General features: G+C 38.1%; 1 protein-coding gene across 5 annotated transcripts in view; it reads left to right on the top strand.

Annotated features, from left to right (window-relative positions):
- Nucleotides 1-8606, top strand: part of LOC136856820 (protein bric-a-brac 1) — a 1345352-nt gene extending 1336746 nt beyond the window's left edge. For all 5 annotated transcript variants that reach the window (XM_067134959.2, XM_067134961.2, XM_067134956.2 and 2 more), the window contains one exon: nt 4220-8606. In XM_067134959.2, the coding sequence (XP_066991060.2) occupies nt 4220-4840 (621 nt within the window). In that variant the 3' untranslated portion in view covers nt 4841-8606. The remainder of the gene's footprint in view (nt 1-4219) is intronic.
- The last annotated feature ends 10547 nt before the right edge of the window (nt 8607-19153 follow it).

The raw sequence follows: 19153 nt of genomic DNA, 5'->3' as shown, positions 1-19153 counted from the left end.
CGTTCTTTTGTCTTCGGAAAATCCACTTATAGTAAGAAGTGAATGAATTGAAAAATTAGTTGAATTCTTTGTGCGAGGGTACTTATATCTCAAAAACTAAAAATGTTGAAGACGTAAAAATTGGTATTTGGAATCTCTTTTGAAAATGAAGAAACACGCACTTTTGGGGACGGGGGAATCCACTTAACGGGTAGGAGGGGGGGGGGGGTAAAAAAGGAGTTGAATTACTTTTATGGGTATACTTATATCTCAAAAACTGGAGATGTACAGACATGAAAATTAGTATTTGGAATCTCCTTTAAAAAATGAAGAAACACGCTTTTGGTTTTTTTCTCGGAAAATCGACGTAAGGGGTGTGGGGTTGAAAATAAATAAGGAGTTGAAATATGTTTATGAGGATACTTTATCTTAAAAACTGAAGCTGTTACAGACGTGAAAGTTGGTATTTTGAATTTCCTTTCAAAATCAAGAAACACAAATTTTTGTTTCGGAAAGTCCACTTAAGGCAGGAGAGGGGTGGAAAGAAGTGAAGAAGAAGTTGAATTAATCGTATGAGTATACCTTTATCTAAAAAGTACTGAAGGTGTTGCAGATGTACAGACATGAAAACTGGTATTTGGAATCTCCTTTAAAAGTAATGAAACACTTATTTTTTGGTTTTCGGAAAATCCAGTTAAGGGACTGAACAGAATTGGAAAAGCGGGTGAATTTTTAAAATGAATACCGGTATATCTACATTACATGTAAAAAACTTAACATGTTAGAGACAAGAAACTTTGTATTTGGAAAGTTCTTTAAAAATACAGGAACCTGTACGTTTTTGTTTTCGGAGAAGGCAGTTCTTTTTCTGGGCATACTTATGTCTATTGGAAAAACTGAAGATGTTACAGATGTGGAAATAGGTATTTGGAATCTCCTTTAAAAGTAAATAAACATGTATTTATTTTTTCGACTTGAGAGAAGACTGTTTCTCACATGTACAGTTAGATAGATAGATAAATGTCTTTATTGGCGTAGTTAAGGCCATTAGGCCTTCTCTTACACTAAACCAATTAGTATACATTAAAGTCATAAGTAATACTACCGTAATTAATACTAGAAGACACAATTAAAACACAATCAAAATACAACTGAAATAAAATTCCACCACAGTAGGACATACATACAACAGCAATAATGATAATAATAATAATAATAATAATAATAATAATAATAATAATAATAATAATAGCTAGTAATGATATTGTAGTAGCACGATCACTGAAAGGCTAGAAATTCACAGGTCACTCGCATCCTGTTGCACCTCTTAACGCTCTCTTAAATGACACTGTAGTTGTTATTCCCCTGACGTCGTCCGGTAAACGATTCCATTCTCGTGCGGCAAACACCGAGAATGAGCTGTTATATGCGGCAGTTCGATGGTGAGGGATGATGAGCAGGTTGGATGTTTGAGTCCTTGTATGTCTGTCATGAACATTTGAGAAGTAATGGAAACGTGAAGAAAGGTAGGATGGGGAAGATGTAGTAAGAACTCGGTGGAGAAGAGACAAAGTATGATGGTTACGACGAACATGGAGTCGCGACCACTCTAATTTTAGGAAAGATGGTGACACGTGGTCATATTTTCTTAAGCTGCATATATATCCCACACACGCATTTTGAGCGCGCTGTAGCCTTAGGGAAAATTGTGGCCTGACGTCATTGAAGACAACATCACAATAGTCAAAATGTGGCATTACAAGGGCTTCAATTAATCTCTTTTTAAGCTTTATTGGAAATATATGTTTGTATTTATATAAAGAATGTAAAGATGAGTAAACTTTTTGACAGATATGTAAGACATGTGCAGACCAAGTCATGCGTTCGTCCATGATAACACCGAGATAACCCCAAAAGTTAATACCACAAACATGGTTTACAAAGAATCTCTAGAGTAAATGAAACTCAATTTTTATACTTCAGGAATTTTCAGATATTGTCTTAGTACAATGCTGAGGAACGATTACTTTGATCAAATTACGAAATCCACGCGAGCGAAGCCGCGGGTAATTGCTAGTATACTATATAAATAAAAAATGACATATTTTTCATCTGGCAAATTTCCTTGTCAATCAATCAATCAATCAATCAATCAATCAATCAATCAATCAATCAATCAATCAATCACTACTGATCTGCATTTAGGGCAGTCGCCCAGGTGGAAGATTCCCTATCTGCTGTTTTCCTAGACTTTTCTTAAATTATTTCAAAGATATTAGATATTTATTGAACATCTCCCTTAATAAGTTATTCCAACCCCTAACTCCGCTTCCTAAAAACAAATTTTTGCCTCAGTTTGTCCTCTTGAATTCCAACTTTATCTTCATATTGTGATCTTAACTACTTTTAAAGACACCACTCAATCTTATTCGTCTACTAAAGTAATTCCACGCCATCTCTCCACTGGAACATACCACTGAGCCGAGCAGCTCGTCTCCTTTCTCCCATTTAGTGTTGCTTATGGGCTTTTTAGTTTCAAAAGCTGGTCATTCTGGTCTTGGGTGATATCAGATTACTCATTACTTTCGTTTTCATACAAACTTTTAGTTTAACATATATTTCTAAAAGTGATAGATTAATTTATTTTATTTATTATTGTTCTCTCCATGGATATTGGTTATGTAAATAATGCAGTTTCCCTTTGTTTCTATAAATTTGAATTTTGTAAGGACAAATGCCAGAAAAATGTGTAAGCCTAATTTGTATTTTGTATGTATATCTACCCCTTAGTCCTATTTCCTCCGACCTCAGTTAAGGAGCTTATGAAGATGAAATAAATGTTGATGGAGGAATCAGTTGTGGCCCATGAATGGGAACTTTCCTGGCATTTGCCTGGAATTAAAACTGGGAACTGAAGAAAACCATTTTCAGGACAGCCAATGGTGGGGTTTGAACCCATTCGTCTGCCAGATGCTGAGCTTGGCTCCATAGCCATGGCGTGTGTGTTAACATGCATGGCCTCACTCCTCAGTAATTTTTATATTATTGTTTGATTTTCTCTTATCTATTTGTGACATAAACCTTGTAGAGCTATAGATAATTTATGAATTAATGGTATTTATCTTAGATAGTTGTTAAGTAAATAATAGAGTAGGAAAATTTTATGCTGTAATTTATATACTTTACAAACCTCTCTTTAAGTAAATTTTTTTTTTTTTTTTTGCTATGGCGACGATGGGATAGGAAAAGCCTAGGAGTGGGAAGGAAGCAGCCATGTCTTAATTAAGGTACAGCCCCATCATTTGCCTGGTGTGAAAATGGGAAACCACGGAAAAACATCTTCAGGGCTGCCGACAGTGGGATTCGAACCCACTATCTCCCGGTTGTTGGATACTGGCCGCACTTAAAGGCCTGCAGCTGTTAAGCTCGATTCTTCAAGTACAAACAGTCTCATCTTCAACAAAATTATATTTTAGGTCATAACACAATGTGGAAATTATATTTATATTTTTCATTCTAAGACCTTCCTGCAATAGCTGCAGGTTGCCCAAGGACAAAGAGCAATAGATACCATTGAACAGATCATGCTTACATGAGCTAGCATGAAGTTACATAAGAAGAAGTACGAATGCAGATAATGAGGCATGTCAAACATTTACTTGAAGTCCTTCTTGAAAATCATGATGGAATTTTTAAAGGTTAGTTATGGCGATGTTGTAGATTAAATCTGTACTCGGCCCAATGGAACTGTAAAATTCGACAAAAAAATGTACGTATGGTTCCTTGGGCACCTGACATCAAGCCGATTACCGAGATGGATGTGAGCTGGTATTTTTGCCTATAGTAGTATTCCATTCCTTTTCAAATTCTCAAATACAAACAGTGTCATCTTTAACAAAATTATATTCTGTATTCTAATATAGTAATTTATTATTTATCTTAAATAGTTTATTAGGATAATACAATGTGCTAAATATATATCCGTGATGATATATCTTATTCTCTGGAAAATGTGGACGGACCAACCTCCATCCCATCACCACTCAGCAGTATGATGGTTGGTGTTAGTCTTAATAGTGTGGAGCTAGGCATTGGGGTTACATATGTACTTTATAAACCTCTCTCAAAGGTAAAGTTTCATCTCTACAAACTTATGTTCTAAGAGTTCATATTATATGATGATAATATATTACAGTACAGTACTCTGAAATATCTACAACTTGATATTTATTTTGTCCAGGAACCTCTGGGTGTCCAGAATTATTCCACTAGTGCGTGCAGCAATGGGCCCGAACCTACGGTTTCTCCTGGTGCAGCTGCTGCTGCTGCAGTAGCGGTGGTGGCACAGGGACTGAGACAACAGATGTGCAGCATGGTGGCTGCAGCTCAGCACCAACACAGTGCCGAGGCAAGTCTTGTCAACAGCCTGGGGCTCGTGGGACATTCGTTGCCCACCAATGGGACAGGCCACGGCATGCCTCCGCTGGGACTACCCAGTCCGTTGGGAGCGGGAACCAACATGCGTGTGCCCAGTCCTGTGGGCTCCGCTGGTGACTTGCGTACGGGCAGTCCATCAGGTTCTCCGGGAAACGTGGATGGACCAACCCCCATCTCATCTCCACTCAGCAGTATGGCAGTTGGTGGTAGTCTTAATAGTGTGGAGCTAGGAATTGGAGTTAGTGGAATGACCTATAAACCAACATCATCCTTCACATCTCCTCGACCAGAGAACTTGTTTCAAGAGGATATTGAAGACATAGTGAAGAGTCCTCAACTGGGCTCCCCAGATAGTCTCATTAAAGAACCTAAAGAGTCATTGACCGTTAAAGTAGAACCTGTCATGGAAGGCCAAAAAGAATGAAGCACAAGGATACAGAGAAATGTGATAAAATAAATTAGTGTAGATTTAGAAAAAAAATTATTGCTAAGTTGATACAAATATCAGGAAAGGGTTTAAATACAAATATGGCCCAATTTGTGGCAATGATTTGAAAAATTGAAACAATTGTATAGTAGATAAAATTTAGAAACCCAATAAAAAAATCAGAAAAATACAAACTCCCAAAAATACACACACACACATATATATAGAAAAATGAAACTCCCCAAGACCTTCAGTTCAACACACACTCACACAAGTACACTTAAACACAAACACATACTGCAGTTAATTTGAAATAAAAGCATTAGTAGAATATTTCGATATTCAAAGTTAGTATTTATGTGCGCAGTATTTACTATGTGTCCAGTATTGTTTCCTTCTCCATATTAGCAGTCCATTGAATTGTTAAAAGTTGCGAGATGCATGTTTCCTTTTATGTGTATACTTCAACATGTTACCGTAACTGTCAGTTGGCTCGCATGGCTGGGTGGTTTGTGTTTCTGTTACAGGCAGAAGAGTTAATTTAGAAAATATACAGTCTCATATACATAAATATACATATTTCACTAATCAATAACATGGAAGAATATTACAAACCAATAGAACCAGTCACATTACTTTACATAGTAGTACAGGATAGTCAATCAAGGATTAGTTATTTGTCTAGCCAAGTAGAATAGGTAACACGTACATGTTGCTACTGTCATCCTCATGCGAGCCATACATTCCCATGCTGAAACTGAAAACCATCCACTTTGCCCTTTCACTCCATTAGAAACAAAAGGCTTCTGTTGTTTTCAGTACAAACGCAGCATTAGATCACAATATAACAGATGTGCAAATGTTTGTGTTACGTTGATACATTTATTGTTTAGAAGAAACACCAAAGCCAGATATAACAACACTCTTGTATTATTATTATTATTATTATTATTATTATTATTATTATTATTATTATTATTATTATTATTATTATAAGTTTGTAGATATTCATGCATTATGTAGCCTTGTTAAGACAATTACACTCTCATTTGTGTATCTAGAAATCAGTTACTTTTATTGACTCTGCTGTGACAGCTAGTCACATATAAAATATCATCTCAATACTTTCCATGTTGTATTATTTCAAGTTAAGTTGTTCATATATTTTAGGTTGTATTTTCAACTCCTTATCTATCATTGACTTGATAGCAAATAGTGAAAGAAGTGTCTGAGTGTGTTTTGCCAACATACTTTACAGGGAAATTAAATATGTGATTATTGTTGGAGATTTCTTATCAAGAATCTATTTGATAGAGTATTCTCACCAAGTGAGGCAACCAAGATCAATAAAGATAAGTTGGAGAAGAATTCATATAGTATATGACTTTATTATATGACAAGAATTCATATAGTATATGACTTTATAGATGAGTTCTATTTTGTGGTGAAGGAAGAGTGATGAACATCAGTGCGAGATGCAGGTCAGTGAACAAAGGTAGTGAGCAGAAGTTTGTGTCGTGTTGTGGCCATCTCTGTTTATTATAGCCCCTTCCCTGTATATGCCAGTATAGTCTAGTCAGTTGTAGCGTAAGGTATATCACAAACAAAAAAATCAATAATTATTTTTGTGATTTGTTTGTTTAGAAAAGATATGTACAAAATTTATATTGAATAGTAAAGTTAGAAAATTATTTGAAAATGCCTTCCTGCCATTGGGGTATGCCACATTCGAATTGAGAAATTGTTGACACACAAACAAAAGTCAAAGTGATAAAAGAAACTAGCAAATTATAAAGAAAGTGGCCTTGAAATTCATTTTGCTTATGAAATCAGTTTAAGAAAATAATGAATAATAAATGATTAACACTAGCTAATAAAGGAACTAGCAGTACAGTGAATTTGTAGACAACCATATTCTTGATAAGTGAATTTTTTGCATACAAATTTGTATACTTAGTGGACGCAGGTAATTTTCATAGCATTCATCAACTCGTGCCTAACCTAATATTGTGGATGTCTTCAGGAATAGGTTGTACTGCAAAGTTCACACTAAAAAAAAAATGTTTGTAGAAATGGTTGTCCATTGTTGTTAGTATTCTTGGCTTAAATGTGTTCAAAAAGTAGAAGTGCCTTCCAATTTTCTGACCACTTAATTATGTGATCAAATGATGTCAACACACTTTAACTGAATATACCTTTAGTAAATGGCTGAACAAAATATAAAACAATGACTTTGTTTTGGTAATAACAGGTATCACCCTAAATGGCACATTTATTTCATATCTGTAGATTTAAAAATTGTATCTTGGGTTACGGGATGTCTGGCACTGAAAATCTGATCTTGTGACACATGTAGTATAGACTAGTAAAAATATCATGATGCAATAAGTAATGTCATGTACAGTATATCATGTTAGTGTTCCGTAGTCCAACGTGAAACCAGGAGGTGACGTTACAACATTCAAATGTGGCTTTAAAGACTGTGCAGGCACTGACTCTCTCTCAGAACCGGCTCTGCAATGGATGGTAGATAGCCCTTTCTCCTATTATGCCTGAATTTTCTTACTTAACTGAAGTGCGAATAGTTAAACAAGCATGGCCACAAATTTTATTTACAGTACATACAGCAGATTGAGATGTTTTAGCTAATGAAAATAAAATATTCCAACAGAAGTTTTGTCTTTGATTTCCTAATTCCAGACTTTTGTTATGTGAGTGTACAGTGTGTATATTTATAAGTAGAGCTAAGAGACAGAGAGCTAAAAGCACATTATAACCACAATACCAAATACAATCAATGTTAACCATAACATATATCTCAGTGCCTGTATTTTGTCATTTTATTTATTTTGTTGTTATCTTCATTACTATAAGAGTATGCATGTCCTTATGTCAGCTGATGAAAACTATATTCTAAATTGCTAAAACACCACACTTCCATTTGTTGCTGTGTATGTATTCGAAACGATGCTTGTAATTGTTTGTTTGTGATCTCTGAAGATGTTCCTTCCCTAATTTTGTTTATTCAGTGCAGATTTCTTGTGGTTTTGCGTGAGGCATAGAGATTAGTGCAGTAGCATTCCATGGGAAATGTGATTATAAATATAAAAAGTACAAGCAACAATGCTATGCATAGAATATGAAATGGTTACAAAAAGTGACATATTTTCTTCCAAAAAATACTTTTTGTATCTATGGGCAAGAGCACGATGTTATAAGCAAGTCCTTCCTGGTTAATGCTTTGTATGGTATTTTTAAGTGCCAAAGATAATTCCTTATGTGCCCTCCCTGCACCATTTATTTTTTGGGGAATTGATATGTCCCTCTGTATGTGTAAGCTATTGAAGCAGCATTATGTTGCTTCTTGTGTTATTGTTGGAGAATAAGATTATTGTTGTGCATTCCTTATAAAAGGAAAGATCCATATTAAGTAAAAGTTGCCAAGATTATAGAAATCTTTATTTGTATAAAGCAACATTTGTTGCTTGGTGAGATGTTGACTCCCATGTCATATTGTCTTGGCAAAATACATTATGTTGGCAAAACTGAAGTCAGCATTATGAGGCTACCAAAAGAAGTGTGACTGTTAAGAATACTGCTTGGTACTTTCTGACATGCAGGCTTCTTAGCATGTCAGTGTATTCATAATATATCGTTCCCGCCCCCTCCTTCACAGGCTAGATGTAACATGTGCTCCTTTAAGTTTGCTAATGTCACAATGTAATGGTGTATTCAATAAAATAGATCCAAAGGATGACTACAACCAGTGTTTTTTTTTTTTGTACCAATTCACAATATGCTATGAAACTCCTAATTATTTTTTTTCCTCCCTTCAGTCAGTCAATAAGTGGAGTTCTGAATAAGGTTCCATTAGAAGTGTGACACAATATTGTCATGTAACAACATTACTGTACAATATATATGGTGATAGAGGAAATGAAAAAATGAGTGACTGGTTGAGGTAGTAAAATAAAAATACAAACACTGGGTAGCAGAATACAGAATATCATTGGGAAATATATATATTTTTTTACTATTTGCTTTACATCGTACCGACACAGATAGGTCTTATGGCGATGATGGGATAGGAAAGGCCTAGGAGTGGGACGGAAGCAGCCATAGCCTTAATTAAGCCACCTGGTTTGAAAATGGGAAACTATGGAAAACCATCTTCAGGGCTGTCGACAGTGAGGTTTGAACCCACTATCTCCCAGATGCAAGCTCACAGCTGCTTGCCCCTAACCTCACGGCCAACTTTCCCTGTGGGAAATATATTGTACTGTTCTAGTAGCTTACTGAGGCAAGCCCCAATTTGAGAATGTTTAAACATATTTCTATGAACTGAGAAACCAATTTATTAAGATTTGTTCTTCACTTAGTCAGTAAAGCAGCCAAGGTGGTTGTGTTGTTCAGTAACTATTTATGTGCATGCAGTGTTCTTTGCATATGCTGTATCTCTGTCTTGGCCTAGGTCACTCTTTTTGTTAAAAAAAAATGCCGTGTGGCCTCCGGAGAGGCCTGGTGCAGTTTTTTATTTGACACCCTTAGGCGACCTGCATATCGTGATGAGGATTGAAATGATGATGAAGACCGCACATACACCCAGTCCCCGTGCCAAGATAATTAAACAATTATGGTTAAAATTCTCAACCCTGCTGTGAGTCGAACCCAGAACCACTGTGACCAAATGTCAGCACGCTTACCACATAGCCATGGAGCTGGACACTGTTTTTGTTGATGACTATTTATACATCTGTTGGAGTCTTCACCAATGGGAGAAGATAGAGTGCCAAAAAAAGCTTTTTCAGAGAAGTTAACAGGAAAGAGACCACGAGGAAGACCCTGAAAGAGGTGGACAGATTCAGTGTGAGAATGCGTAGAGAAGAGGGGAGGAAAATGACAAGATAAGAAACGATAGAGTGGTGAAGAGACAGGCAGCGCTGGAGGTCCTTGCTTCACAAACTGACCGAGGAAGCTGGAAACGGGAAATGAAGATGATGATAGCAAATGATGTGTTGATGGAGTGAAAGTTCCTTTTGGGGATCATTGTAAGTACCTAGGTATTAATATAAGAAAAGACCTTCATTGGGGTAATCACATAAATATGGTTGTTAATAAAGGTACAGATCTCTGCACATGGTTATGAGGGTATTTAGGGGTTGTAGTAATGCTTGCTTGTTGTTTTAAGGGGCCTAACATCGAAGGTCATCGGCCCGGGTTGTAGTAAGGACGTAAAGGAGAGGGCATATAAGTCTCTGGTAAGACACCAACTAGAGTATGGTTCCAGTGTATGGGACCCTCACCAGGATTACTTGATTCAAGAACTGGAAAAAATCCAAAGAAAAGCAGCTCGATTTGTTCTGGGTGATTTCCGACAAAAGAATAGCGTTACAAAAATGTTGCAAAGTTCGGGCTGGGAAGATTTGGGAGAAAGGAGACGAGCTGCTCGATTAAATGGTATGTTCTGAGCTGTCAGAGGAGAGATGGCGTGGGAGGACATCAGTAGACAAATAAGTTTGAGTGGTGTCTTTAAAAGTAGGAAAGATCACAATATGAAGATAAAGTTGGAATTCAAGAGGACAAATTGGGGCAAATATTCATTTATAGGAAAGGGAGTTAGGGATTGGAAATAACATACCAAGGGAAAGGTTCAATAATTTTCCAATTTCTTTGCGATCATTTCAGAAAAGCCTAGGAAAACAACAGATAGGGAATCTGCCACCTGGGTGACTGCCCTAAATGCAGATCAGTAGTGACTGATTGATTGATTGAATGCTAGTCTTAATGAGGTAGAGATGAATTCTGGTCCTGGACCAGTGGAAGTAGTTGGCTGGGAAAAGGTGGAAAATATCGAGGAAGTTGTTAGGGGCTTGTCAGGTGAAATAAAAAAGGGAGCTAATCCTTGAACAGTACAATGAAATGAAGGATATAAGAGTGTGTAAAAGAAGAATGAAAAATCATAATGGAAAAGGTTGTGGAGAATTACCGTGAAGTAGAAATGTTGAAAGCTAAAGTGAAGGGATTAGAGGAAGAATTGAGACAAGTAAAGTGACAAGAGAAATTATCAAGGAGAAAAAATATTTTCATCTATGACACATCAGAAATTGAAAATTTTCATGAATAAAGTGTTCAAAGTTTTAAATCACCATATGAAGATAAACTGTAGTGAAACAGATTGATGACATGCACAGACTGGGAAGAGTAAAAGGGAAAATGCCAATTAAAGTTAAGCTGGTACTGGTTGTAATGGCAAACAATAATGCCAAAAATTTAAAAGGGAAAAGGATATAGGAGAAACGAAACCATTGCCAAAGCAGACTCTTACCAGGAATTGGACTCATTATGGAATCCTGTTTCCATTTAGGAAAAGCAGAGCTTTTCAGGTAAGGTAAGGTAAGAGGTAAGTGCTTTATAGTAGATGATTGGGATTGGTTGAGAACTTGAACTCCAACTCAGCTAAAGGAAATGGATAAGCAGCTGAGTTCACTGACTCCAGTAGAGGGCGCTCGTATGACTGCGTAAGGAATGTGCAAAGTTGCTACGAGTGAAAATTCTACTAGCCTAGCACCAGCTGTTGAGGAAGATTAATGCGTGGAGGGCTGGCAAATTGAAATGGACAGCCAACTCAACATGCAGAAGTGATGGACGTCTGAGAAGCTGATTACTGGCCCGACTCACATTTAGGACAGGAGAAAGGAAATAGTGATCAGAGATAAATGTTTGAGTTTAAAAGCCTTGTGGCTCAGAACAGGAAAGGAACAGGAGACAATGTCATCAGTCAAATTCTGAAGGCCAAACCTTGTTGCTGCAGCCATAGGTTTCTGTCCTGAACTATTCTTTTCAGCTCAGAATAAGATATACAACTCTTCTTGTAGAGTAAGTTGCTAAAAAAATGCTCTCTCTTGGTTGTCCTCTTCCTCTCTTCCCAGAAAATTGCAGAGGAAGTTGCTGTTTCATTTGATGTGACCACTGAACTTCATATTTCTTCTCTTGATTTCATAATGAGGTTGCTTATTGATTTCTTTTCTGTCCAGAATTCTATAGATTCATTCTCTTCCACACCCACATTTCTACTGCTTCTAGCCTGTCTTTTTCATGTTTGTTCAATGTCCAGCTTCTACTCCTGCAGAGTTTTTATGAAGATCTTCCTTATTTCTATACTTATATGCTTGTTAGTCAGCAAATCCTTCTTACTTAGGAGAGCTTTTTTCAGCCATTGCTATCATTCTTTTAACTTCTGACATGCTTCTGTTATCCTGTGTAATCAGACTTCCAAGGTAGCAAAGCTGGTTTGCTTGCTTAATTTTTTCTTTGCCCATTCTGACATCTGATGCGTGTGTTTGAATGGGCATACATACTATTATGGTTTTAGTTTTCTTAGTGCCGGGCTGAGTGGCTCAGACGGTTGAGGCGCTGGTCTTCTGACCCCAACTTGGCACGTTCGATCCTGGCTCAGTCCGGTGGTATTTGAAGATGCTCAAATACGTCAGCCTCGTGTCGGTAGATTTACTGGCACGTAAAAGAACTCCTGTGGGACTAAATTCCGGCATCTCGGCGTCTCTGAAAACCGTAAAAGTAGTTAGTGGGACCTAAAGCCAATAACATTATTAGTTTTCTTAGTATTCATTTTGAGGTTCCATGCTTAATGTCTTTTTTTCAATATGTTAATCATTTTGTTCAATCCTTTTTTCTGTTTCTCTCAATATAGCAATGTCATCAGCAAGACTTATATAGTGTATCTGCCTTTGGTAAATTTTGATCCCTGTTGTTCTCTGTTTAATGACCATTATTGCTTCCTCTATGAACATGTTAAACAGGTGAGGGAAAGTTGACACCTCTGCCTGGCTCCTCTTCTTATTTTTTTCCTTCTGCCTTCATTGATTTCAGTTGACGTTTGGCAGTTTATATGCATTTAGTACATCTCTACTTAGAATAAAATGCTGTCCTCGATTTTGTTTGTCTGTCTGTCTGTGAGGGCTAATCTCAAGAACCACTGGATGGATTTTGATGTGGTTTTCACGATTCTATTAAGCATTTCTCGAGAGAGGTTTATGTGAAGAAACATTCATCTATGACCAATGGCCATTTGTGCTCATTTTTAGCTTAAGCTACATCTATACTATGAGGGTAAGAATATTCAGCATTAAAAGTTCTACAGAAATGTAAAGGATAGCATATACAGTGGACGCCATTTATTGTAATCACGGATAATGTTATCAACCGTATTATATAATCACTTTTATGAAGTTCCGTACGGACAAATATTGAAACAATGAAAATCTTCCATTTAGTGTGATCATGAATTCGGTTTATGTTATCACATTTGCTTTCAAGGATTTCGTTCTCAAGGATGCTAGTAGAGTGCATACAAGAGAGTTACCAGAAGGAGAGGAGAATGTCGAACTTTGTCCAATAGGCTTGACGGAAGATGAATTTCAGGAGTGGATGAACACTGAAGAGGGCATCATTACTGAAAGGAAACAGACAGAAGACGACATATGTGAGGCAGTTACCTCCGCAGAATTAGAAATGAGAGGTAAAGAGCACGGAGCAGAAGATATCGACGCTGATGATGACGAAGTTGCCGAAACTTCCCGAACACCAGCGAATGCTGAAATGTGACAGACGTTAGATATCTTGTGACGAGGTGTTCAGCATAAGTCAGAGGACTTCCAAAAACATTATGAATATGAAGGATTCATTAATGGACTTTTGAGAGACAACCAGAAACAAACAACAATTAGACACTATTTTACATAGCTGAAAACAGTTAACTGTATTGCAGTGCTGTGTACTGTCATCTGTTCCATTGTAGTGCATGTAGGTTATGAGTAAATACAGTAGCCTACCTATCAATTTTTCGGCTACTGTTATCAATCAGTTAATGTTATCAAATCATCTTCGCCCCAGAGTGATTATAATAAGCGGCGTCCACTGTATCTATCTTTAACACATAGTCCACTATAAGTGCTTTTTTTTTTTTACAGTTTGCAGTAAAATAAAGTTAAATTTAACATTTAAAAAAATTAATTAGTTAATCCTTATCAAAATAAATTGTTTTTCCCCCATCAAGTAACTAATGTACCGAGCTCGATAGCTGCAATCGCTTAAGTGCGGCCAGTATTCGGGAGATAGTAGGTTCGAAACCCACTGTTTTCCGTGGTTTCCCATTTTCACACCAGGCAAATAATGGGGCTGTACCTTAATTAAGGCCATGTCCGCTTCCTTTCCACTCCTAGCCCTTTCCTGTCCCATTGTCGCGATAGGACCTCTCTGTGTCGGTGCGACGTAAAGCAACTAGCTTTAGTAACTAATGTAGACTAAAATGTAATTTGCAGAATGTTATTTTTATTTATATTTACATACATTTTTCATTTTTTTTGCACAGACTTCATTCTGAAATATAGGAATGTAAATGACCAGCTTCAGAACAACCGAGTAGATTGTGAGCTAGCGTGCCAGCTATCAACAACTTCAGCGAGCATGCTACAAGACAATAATTAAGAGTTTTCCAGCGATTTTTTGTTATTTATATAAAATCTACGATAACCCATCCTGCTGGGACATAAAGCTAATATAGGTCGTAGTACATTGCGTTTGAGAAAGTGCGTTTATCACGTAACAATGAAACTGACCAACAAAGGAATTCTCCAATGTTACAGGACAGAAAAAAGAATGACTTCACAAAGGCAAAGGGAGTCATTTTTCTCCGAAGTCACTGCCTATGTTCAAGTACAGTATATTACTCAGTATACACAGCAGTCAATAGTGAAGAAGCTGTTCATTACCCTGCTAAAATTCTAAATTATTTACAACCTTCCGGTTTGCCACCACGCAAACTGATTTGAAAATTAGGGGGTGCCTATTATATTATTACTTAATTTACAACTGCCAAAGTTATGCAATGGAATTCAGTATGTAGTGAACATTTTTAAAAACTATTTGATTGAAGCTACTAATTTAACTGGCTGTGGCACAAGAGAAGCAGTCTTAATACCAACAATCCCTATGATTTTTTCAGAACCGACCAAGTGGCCGTGCGGTTAGGGTCGCGCAGCTGTGAGCTTGCATTCGGGAGATAGTGGGTTCGAACCCCACTGTCGGCAGCCCTGAAGATGGTTTTCCGTGGTTTCCCATTTTCACACCAGGCAAATGCTGGGGCTGTACCTTAATGAAGGCCACGGCCGCTACCTTCCCAATCTCCCACCCTTCCGACGCCGAAAACTTTCGATGTGTTAGTGCGACGTTAAGCAAATGGCAAAAAAAAAAAAAAAAAAAAAAAAATCAGATTTTCCTTCTGATTTCAAATGAGTCCAATTCCCAGTAAGAGTCTGCTTTGGCAATGACAATAAACAAAGTACAGAATCAGACTTAATGTGGCTGGAGTAGGTCTAAGTGGAGAATGTTTTCCTCATGGACAGCTTAACATGTCCCTTTCATGTGTTACATCAAAACAAAATAATAATAATAATAATAATGTTATTGGCTTTATGTACAACTAACTACCGTTATGGCTTTTGGAGACACTGAGGTGCCAGAATTTAGTCCCACAGGAGTTCTTTTGCATGCCAATAAATCTGCTGACACGAGGCTGGTGTATTTGAGCACCTTCAAATACCACCGGACTGAGCCAGGATCGAACCTGCCAAGTTGGAGTCAGAAGGCCAGCGCCTAAACCATCTGAGCCACTCAGTCTGGCCGAAAATAAAATTGTTTCATGTTCATTACTGGAGGAAGAACTACTGATATCATACACAAGGAACTCTTATAAGTCCTTGCTTAAAGTAACCTATCACCTTAAATTTATACCTGTTCCTGTGGGAAGCGGGTAGCTGGTAGTAAATATAAAACACTTGTCCCTGTATAGTTAGGGGTGTTCAGTATATATTTACTCTCCGGTCAATATCTATCTTTTTCAGTGCTTGAGAAAGCTGTTGCCAGTCTACAGCATCAAAAGCTGATGAAGGTCACATACAAAGGGTACTAGGAAAGTTTTTCAATACGCAAAAACGGTTAGCTGGACACCCTTGTTATGGTGAAGGGTGAAAAGAGGGGTGAAAACCGGTCTAGAAGATAGCAAGGCGTGACCTTCACACCAGTTGTTACCAAGCAGTGGGATTGAAAGCAAGTTAAGATGTCAGTGTGGTCTAAAGGTGAATATCGCGCAATTAGCCGCTACAATTTTGCTCGTGGATTAACTGTTTACCAGTGCTGGGGAAAGACTGTCCACATCGGACAACAATTTTCTGTTGGTACAAAGAGTTCCAGAGGGGAAATTTTGTATTTGACGATCCTTGTTCTGGGCGACCGTCTGAATCAGTGACTGAGGAAAACATTGAAGCAGTGAGGAAAATGTTGCAGCAACAGACGCTGTTGACATATCGGCAGGTAGAAGAGACCCTCCACATCCCTGCACCAGCAATTCATTCAATTCTACATGACCATCTCCATGTTAGAAAGGTTTGTTCCCTTTGGGTGCCCCATTCACTTTCAGAGGAACAAAGGGCACATCGAGTGAAATGGTGCCGAAAAATGCTAAAACAGTTTGAAAACGGAACTTCGTGTAACGTCAATAGCATCGTTACAGGTGACGAAACTTGGCTTTATTATTACGATGTCCCAACAAAATCCCAGAACAAGGTGTGGCTGTTTGAAGATGAGGGTACTCCTGTGACTCTGCGAAAGTCAAGGTCAGTGAAGAAAAGGATGATTGCAGTATTCTTCATTAAACGGGGCATCCTGACTCGGGTTGTGCTAGAAACACAAAGGACAGTTACTGCGAAGTGGTACAGTGAGACTTGTCTGCCTCAGTTCATCCAGGCTCTCAAACAGCTCCGTCCAAGGTCACGGCTCAACACTTGGCTCCTGCATCATGACAGTGCTCCAGCACATCGTGCTAATGTAACAATGGATTTTCTTGCCAGATCAGGGTTGACTGTGCTTGACCACCCTCCATACAGTCCTGATCTTGCCCCATGTAACTTCACACTCTTCCCAGAAATGAAGATGAAGCTGAAAGGGTGGCGTTTTGCATCCGACGAAGAGCTTCTGGCAGCATGGGATCAAGAGTGTGAAAATGTAACCTAAGAAAAGTGGCAGAGTTGGTTCATGACTGGTTTTGACGTATGGAGAGGTGTATTGAGTGTGGTGGAAATTATTTTGAAAAAGTCTAAAGCATTCACTCACATCGTAAAACTTTCCTAGTGCCCTTTGTACACTTTCTTGTTCATTTCAAGTCTTCTTTCTAAAATTAAATGAAGTGCCAGATTTGCTTCCTGGGTACCCTTACCCTTACAGTGATCATCATTGAACATAGCATTCCACTTTTTCTTTCAATCTGTTCTTGATGATGTTGAGCAGTATTTTTGAACCATGTGATGGAAGACAGAGAGTTCTATCAGCAGAACATTTAGTAACATTAGGTTTTCTGGGTAGTGCAACATGGATTTATAGAAAGCAAGGGTAACAAGCAATAAGACTAGCAACAAGACAGGTGGGAAAAGTAAAAGATAACTAGAATGGAGATTATGATGTGTGAATATAGAGGATTTCATAAACAAGAATGAACATGTGAAATAATAGCAATAGCCCAAATGCAGAGTTGGACTGCATCAGGATATGAAGTCCATATGGAAGGTTATAAAACATACAGCAAGATAAAGGATAGTAAGCTCAGAGGGAGATGTCTTGGTGGAATACCAACCTTAATAAAGGAGGAAAGAGAAGAGAAAATTGTAGAAGATATACTCTGGGACAAACCTGAAGGGAGATTTAAACTTATGCTGTCATTTTGTGTACAACCGTCGCGAGAGCTTACCATCTGCAAATAGCAACAGACGTAAATAGATTAAGGGATATATATGAGGAAATGCACTGGTGATTTCAAGATGAGGGTTGCAGAGAGAAAACAAATGTATTTAAAGGCATAGGATATGTTAACTGAAAAAAAAAAGTCCGGCTCCATGGCTAAATGGTTAGCGTGCTGGCCTTTACAGTGGTCCCGGGTTCGATTCCCGGTAGGGTCGGGAATTTTAACCATCATTGGTTAATTTCGTTGGCACGAGGGCTGGGTGTATGTGTCGTCTTCATCATCATTTCATCTCCATCACGACACGCAGGTCGCCTACGGGGGTCAAATCAAAAGACCTGCACCTGGCGAGCCAAACTTGTCCTCGGACACTCCCGGCACTCAAAGCCATTCGCCATTTCATTTCACTGAAAAAAAAAAGAAGAAGAATTCAAGATAAGGGGTAATAATAGATATAGTGAAAACTTACTAGAATTATGTGGTACCGGTACCAAAGAACTGTGTGGCTATATTTCTAGAAAATAGAACTCAGAGAATAATAATTAATAATTAAGTAATAATTAATAAGTAATAATTAAGAGGGGAATTCCTCAAGGCAGTATTATTGGATCTTTACGTTTTCTTATATAAATGATATGAGTCCACGATCCTACTATGGTGTCGTAGCAGGCGGAGAGGTGATACTCCGACGTGGCGCGTCCCAGGTGGCGGATAGGGGGTCCTCACCAGCTTGCTGGCGGACTTGAGCAAAATAAAATAGCTCTCGCGGACCAAACACCCAATCCTCAGGGCTAACAACCTTGAGCAGACAAACCGTCACCCACTAGGGTGGCCTCATCTACATACTTGTTGGACTCAAAATGAAAGGAAACATTAATACAAAGAATACCCCAGGTGGTAACAAATCCACCCCCACTTGTGATGGGGCAAGCAGGTCATCAGATTCTGGGGAGCCTGCACCTTCATGTACTCCACCATGCAAACAACAGCAGAAAAGAAAGAGAAATATCACCTACTTGGCTACAGTGAACATCAACTCGTTGCTAAAGACTGGTAAACTTAAACAGACTCTAGCCATGCTGAACAAATATAACATCAAGATTGCAGCACTACAAGAAACATGGTTCACGGACGATGATGCATTTGAATCCCAAGGATACAGAATATACAAGGAGAAACCAGGCATCAGGGTGATGAAGACAGTCCCACCTCTTGGCACTGGCTTTGCTGTTCATCATAGTATGATTGATCACATAATAGGGTTCACTTCACCTAATGGTAGGTGATGGATGATTTCAATGCACAGGTAGGAAAGGAGAAAAACTATCGCAGGATAGTGGGCCTCTACCCAGCCCATAAGAGGACAAATAAGAATGGAGAACCTCTTATAGACCTTTGTGACAAATATGGTTTTTTCCTAAAATCAACTGCCTTCAAACACCTGCCTAGGGAGGCGAAGACATGGAAGAGCCCAAATCCACTACTAGGTGAATTCCAGGTAG

The sequence above is a fragment of the Anabrus simplex genome, chromosome 1, assembly GCF_040414725.1.
Source record: "Anabrus simplex isolate iqAnaSimp1 chromosome 1, ASM4041472v1, whole genome shotgun sequence".
NCBI lineage: Eukaryota > Metazoa > Arthropoda > Insecta > Orthoptera > Tettigoniidae > Anabrus > Anabrus simplex.
The sequence above is the reverse complement of the archived record's forward strand: the minus strand, read 5'-3'. Positions and strand labels throughout refer to the sequence as shown.